Here is a 6209-nt window from a genome sequence, read left to right as displayed (position 1 = left end):
CCGCCCAATCACTAATTCGGCGAAGTCTGCATCCTGATCACAGAACACAAACAAATCTTCTTTGACCGAGAGTCTAGTCCATCTCGCCAATCGCTGGCCCCGCTTGTATGATGGTGGCCGGTCATCGTGGCGACACAGCCACACAGACGTTCTTGCTGCTGCTACTGCTGTTTTTGGGTCGTTAGAGCCGGTGAGGGTTCACGATCCTATATATACATCTCATATACAGGATACGAAATGCTTCCGTAGATTTATGGATACCACGTTTCAGAAAGTATTCGGTCGTGCGGTACACAGCAACTGGTCAGTTACGCCCCCAGCTGTATCTTTTCTTTTCGTTCAGTGAATTGGCAGATCGCCGTATACAGGATTCGAATGAAAGGAATCTACCTACCTAGCTTCTATATAGTGCAGTTGGCAGATCGCTGTGACGCATGTAGTAAGTTGAGCTCAAAGCTGGCTTGCTTTGGCATCGCACCATGCTCAGTCTAGTGTTTTGCCTGAACCTGATCCATCCATCAGTTCAGATATTGATAGATAGGCAGCTAGCATCTTCAATTTAAGACTGAAAATTTGGCAGCCAGCACTACATAGCTCAGTACTAAATTTCTAAATTGCAACGCTAGATTAGCTCATGTGAGCTAGGATAGTTTACCTGAAATACCACCACACATGGATGCATGATGTGGACGTGTGTCAAAATAATGTGAAACACAAGATGTGATAGCAACCAGAGCAGCGCATGCACCTCGTCTGGTTTCTTTCGGACATCTGCAATGTTGCTTTTCCTTAATCTGGGAAAAAGTGACAGCTGCAATGCACGGCGCTTATTGGTCGATGGAACTTAACTAAATAGTCACCCACAAGTCAATTAAATTAGGCCAACATTTTAAAGGCCATCGGACAAAAATTGTAGAAAGTGGTTGAACCACAAAATGTTGTGCTTTTACAACTATGAAATTCAGTCATACTTTACAGTTTTATGAGGAGCTAATCATCTTCCTGTTTTTTTTGGAAATCATCTTCCTGTTGCTTGTCTAGCTAGATAAAAAACATACTCCATTTGGTCGTAACTTGTGTTTTTTTTTCCTTTCATTTCTGATTTGGTTATCTGGTATTTTGTTTCTTTTTCTCTGGTGGTGTAACATAAGTAGAGCTGGTAGTCATGAACTGATATGGATAATGACTACATACAGAAGTAGTATATATAGTGTATATGTCAACAAAATTCAGTGAGCAGAGTAGTAGTAATAGTTAAGCATTTCTTAATGAAGTCAGCAAATAATTATCCTCTAATTTTGTCTCCTCAAAAAATTTGTGCCTGAAATTAAATTGGTTCATTCATCTCATCTCATCTCATCTTATCTCATCTCATCTCATCTCATCTCATCTCATCTCCGTTGTACAATAATCTCGCCTCAGTTTGCTTTGCACTAGTGGGTCCCTATCTTAATTTGCAGTTCACAAGTGTGTGATCCTCATCCTCTACAGTTAATTGAGCATCAACAAAATCAGAGAACTACGTACACTACTAGACAATCCGATCAAGTTCTAATTAACTACCGAATTAAAACACTAGCTAGTCAACGAAGTGTTATCGCCGGCCGGGGGTTGGACCAGTTCATATCGTCGATCGCCGGTCCCTCTTCTCCGACGCGGTATCACCGTGCAGCGGATGCTGCTCCAGGAGACTGAGGTTGCTGCTGCGGAGATGGCGGCGGTGGAGGATGGCGGTGGACGACGATGTCGATGTGCGGGACCTCGTGTGCAGGGGCGGCTGCCTTGCCGTGCTCCGGGGAGGCGGCCGCGGCCTCGCGCCCTTTCCCCCAGAGCACGGCGTAGAGGCCGACGACGATGAGCACGGCCCCGAGCACGCTGCCGAGGTGCAGCTCCTCCCCGAGCAGCAGGGAGCTGAGGACGGCTACGATGACGAGCATCATGGGGTTAAAGACGGAGGCGAAGAGCGGGCCGCGGCGCTTGACGCACCACGAGAGGACGACGAGCATGACCCCCGAGGCGAGCACCCCGGTGTAGACGACGGCGAGGAGGCGGACGTCGAATGTGAGGCGCCACTGGGCGGGGTCCCGGTCGAAGCAGAGGGCGAAGAGCGCGGACTGGAGCGCGCTCATGAGGCACATGAGTGCGGTGGTTGAGTAGTGGAAGGGGTACTCCCGGCTGAGCCTGGCCTGCAGGATGAGCCAGAGCGCGTAGAAGAAGCAGCTGCCCGTGCAGAGCAGCGATCCCATGGCGCGGTTGCCTCTGCTGGGCTCGGAGGTGGCGATGGTGGCGGCAGCGGAGGGGTGAGAGGAGTGGTGGCGGGCGGCGAGCTGGGCGGCGAGGTTGACGTGCGTGGGCGGCCAGAGGGTGACCTGTGCGCCCTTGTAGAAGGTGAGGAGCATGGCGCCCCCGACGCCGAGTAGGGTGCCGGCTACCTTGGCCTGGCCGGGTACGGTGCGGATGGCGAGGCCCTCGTAGCGGAAGAGCACGGCGAGGACGAAGGTGATGGCCGGGATGAGGTTGGTCATTGCGGATGCGAAGGTGGCGGAGGTGAGCTTCATGCCGGAGATGTAGAGGTTCTGCGCTAGCGAGCCCCTGCATTCATGTGTACACCATTGCAAATTTCAAAATCAGTCAATACATGCATGCATGCAGCGTAATCGATCACACCTACGTACTGCTACGACACATACAGTGTAGTATCTATCTTTGTTCTTGGGCCGTTGGTTCTTGGGTTGGGCCACGATTGAATGAAGGAATTATAGTCGAGTACGAAAAGCATGACGATGTGATACCCCTGACGTACCATATATACGTGCGTACATGTACCCATGTATCGTACAGCTTTGTACGTACAGTAGTATATTCGAGCGAGACAGCTGACCATGGCAATGCATGCGGCTCTAGAGTCCAAGGAACCATTTCCTATGGGGGACTGGAAACGAAAAAGGCCATGCATTGGATGCATGCGTATTGATGGCGATGGATACGCAAGTCAAGGAGAAGTAAATTAGGCCGGCATATATTCGATCCATTGGGTGGCTCCATCGGTGCAAGTAGCAACTTCTAGGAGGATCCATGGTGTGTACTACGTTGACAAATTAATCTGCGGGGCACGGGGACGATAGCCATGCATGCATGTTTGTTTACTTCCATGGTTGGTGATAGGGAGTTTGTTTGGCAGGCAAAGCAGCAGGGGATTCCATCAGTTCGGTTGTGCCAAACCTTTACAATGAAGCTAGTGGACGCCTGCTCGAGGCATGTGCTCCATGGATATATACAAAAGGAAGCTAAAGTGTTGCCCGCCGGCGAGCACCCCGTGACGCATCCACGCTAGCTCAATGTTTGGCACTATGCATGTGTTGCAGGCGACCCGATGGAATCCCCTTTGAGCACCTGAATTTCCTCATCAAAAGGTTTGTTGCTCTCTCTTACGTCTAGGCTCTTTTAGTTCTTAGTGGTGGTCGCATAACTTTTTTTCTGTTTTCTAGTTAATATTGCCTTAGCATGCAGGGTCCCGAACTTGAAACCTCCTCTTAGCTCTGATAAACCATACTACTCCAATTCAACTAAAAGTTCAAACTGGTGGAAACATTTATGCAGTATATTTATTTGTACTAAACAAAGCCAGAAAAAATTAAACAAACGAAAAAGGCGACAGTTCAATCAATTATTCAAGTCATTGCTTACCCGCAGAGGCCGCAGATGAAGGAGAGCACGATGACTCGCCACGTCAGCTTTGTGCGCTTCTTCCTGCAGCAGATTAAGTCGAATTACTAACATATATAGTTGTCACCAAGTACACTTTGCATGATCTCTCCTAAAAAAGAATACTTTGCATGCAATTAACCAGTTAGCATATACTATATGGAGTGCACTTTTCCATTACAAAATGAAGATAAAGCATCTGCACACATGAATAAATATATTTAATTGCTCTCTTCTATGTTCCCTTTTCGAGATTTGGTTTGTTTTCAAGCCTTTTTTCCTTCATGGCCAAATAAAATAAACAATGGGCCGGAGCGCACATGGAAGCTAGCTAGACCGTAGCTTTTCACAAAGTTCTTAATTAATTTCTTTGCTGCTACAAAAAAGCAGGTCAACAGAGCGGGGGAGGGGACATGGGAAAACATGGAGAAAATACAAGAAAGGGACACCCATGCTGCCATGCACTGGCTTTGGTTTATTCTTGAGAGAAAACATGCATGCACACCGACTTGAGTGACCCAACACAAAAGGCAAGAACAATTAATCTAATTGGCCAAAGCAAGGCATTTGATGCCCTGGTAACGCATATTAGCACAGGTAGATAATCAGACCAACTAGCTTGCTGATGCGTAGAGAAGATGCTTCGTACAAGTATATGCTCTATCTATACATACATATATGACTGTAACTTGTGCTGCCGGTGCTTTTTTATTAGAAAAGAAAATCCACGCAAATTGATAATTAAGTATGGGAATATAATGCATGCATGTGTATATGCGATCATATGCGCTAGCTGGTGAATTTTAATTCGTACGTTGAGTGAAAGGAGAGCCGATGAGTAGGGAGGTACGAACCTCTCGACACAGTATGCGAGTGGCGCGAGGACGACGGAGGCGAAGATGTAGCGGTAGGCGATGAGCACCCTCATGTCCATGCCGTCGCTCACGGCTAGCTTGTAGAAGATGTTGACGCCGGCGAACACGAACTGCACCACCACCATCCCCGCCACCGGCTTCATCCCCTCCATCACGCCCCACCCAGCGCCGCCCATCTCCGGCCGGCCCCTTATCGATCTCCTCCCTACGTACCTTCCCCTCTCCTCGATCGATCGCCCGGCACGTGTAGCTAGCTGTTGATCGATCAACGCCGGCCGGCGATCGGAGTTGGAAGCTATCCCTGTACGTAGTTCGGGGGAGGCGGCGGGCGGGCCGGACTGGGGCTGGATGTGAGGCGGTGGAAGGGAGGCCGAGGCGGGCGGGCGGAGCGAGGTGAGGTGAGGTGATTGAGCTAGTGCATGCCGCGGAGGAGGTACATATATAGGCAGGCTAACGGAAGGGGCGAATCGAGTGGAGAAGGAAGCTCCATTCTCCTTCTTTCTCCCTCTTCTCGTGCTGGCAATGCTACAGTAATCAATGACGTCAGTGCGCGATGGGCCCGTTCCCGAACTTGGCAACAAAGAAACCGTGTCCTAAACAGACATTCCGATATTTGTTCGTGTAGCTGGATCATACCCGTCAATAAATCTTGCCCTTTTGCGTTCTCATAAACGGACAACACACATACTTTCTGTTTTTGTGTTGGTAGGACGCGGAACGATCGTTTCAAGATGCGTCTGCACCCAACCCAGCGGCCCGATGCATAACTGACCGGCTTGTCTGTCCAGATGCAAATGCGACACAAATATTGTCTTTTTTTTCTCTTTTTTTTTGCGTAGGATGGTTGGGAACACCCCTAGATTCAAATAGACGCATGGCCGATTTCGACCATTTAGGCCATCGATTTCGATCATTTAGGCCGATGCAAATGGATCTAGCCTATCACTTGGCGTCTGTTTTACGTCAGCCCGTTGGAGATGCCCTTATGGCAGGGAAAACCATGGAGTTCTCCCTCTATTTCTAAATATATGACAGTTCTAGCGGTGTAAATTGGATATTTATGACACCTTATATTTTTCAATAGAGAGAGTATTTTTCTAATGTGTGATGCTAGGAGTCGATGATCTGGAGGGGGGGGGGGAATCGGGTTCTCCCTCACCTTCCGGTCAACCATCTATGTATTTTTTCATCTGTACCTCGAGAGATGAACTAGGTAATGAAGCGATACATTCAGGAAGTTTGTTTCCTGAATATGACGATTGGCCTACTGAAGGTATCAGTACATTACTCTTCATTTAGGAATTACTTAACATTAAGATAGATTGATATGGATATTCACTACTCTGCTTTTTGTTATGTTCATATCCAAACACCCTTGTGTGATATCTTATGAATATTATGCTAAAACTGGAATAATGTTCCGTCCGTCCCTATATACATGGCGTCCTTGTTCTTTGTGATTTAACTTTCACCAAACTACAACTCAGTGGCATAATCATTACAGCGTTTGTTTTTTTCCTTTTAGGCATGGCTGGTTCCTACTACAACTCAGTCACACATTTAGATTTTAGCATAAATGGAACTGTTTAGACTGTAACAACCACAAGTCCAGAAGTACACCACATTCAT

General features: G+C 47.9%; 1 protein-coding gene across 1 annotated transcript; it reads right to left on the bottom strand.

The window, feature by feature from the left end:
• Nucleotides 1–1661: 1661 nt before the first annotated feature.
• Nucleotides 1662–4950, bottom strand: LOC124671032 (WAT1-related protein At1g25270-like). Its single transcript, XM_047207474.1, has 3 exons — nt 4560–4950; nt 3688–3750; nt 1662–2592 (listed from the first exon to the last, which is right to left on the bottom strand). Exons 1-3 carry the CDS (start codon nt 4754–4756, stop codon nt 1662–1664), a joined length of 1191 nt encoding a protein of 396 aa, XP_047063430.1. The 5' UTR covers nt 4757–4950.
• Nucleotides 4951–6209: the final 1259 nt, after the last annotated feature.

Source organism: Lolium rigidum, chromosome 7 (genome assembly GCF_022539505.1).
Source record: "Lolium rigidum isolate FL_2022 chromosome 7, APGP_CSIRO_Lrig_0.1, whole genome shotgun sequence".
NCBI classification, from domain to species: domain Eukaryota; kingdom Viridiplantae; phylum Streptophyta; class Magnoliopsida; order Poales; family Poaceae; genus Lolium; species Lolium rigidum.
This window is presented reverse-complemented; position numbering and strand designations above follow the sequence as displayed.

What these genes read in the sequence shown, in the direction of transcription:
- LOC124671032 (XM_047207474.1), bottom strand. Translation starts at nt 4,756, where the DNA reads ATGGGCGGCGCTGGGTGGGGCGTGATGGAGGGGATGAAGCCGGTGGCG. An exon ending in CTCGCATACTGTGTCGAGAG is followed by an intron (nt 3,751 to 4,559) that starts GTTCGTACCTCC and finishes AATCTGCTGCAG; the next exon opens with GAAGAAGCGCACAAAGCTGA. An exon ending in TTCATCTGCGGCCTCTGCGG is followed by an intron (nt 2,593 to 3,687) that starts GTAAGCAATGAC and finishes ACATGAATGCAG; the next exon opens with GGGCTCGCTAGCGCAGAACC.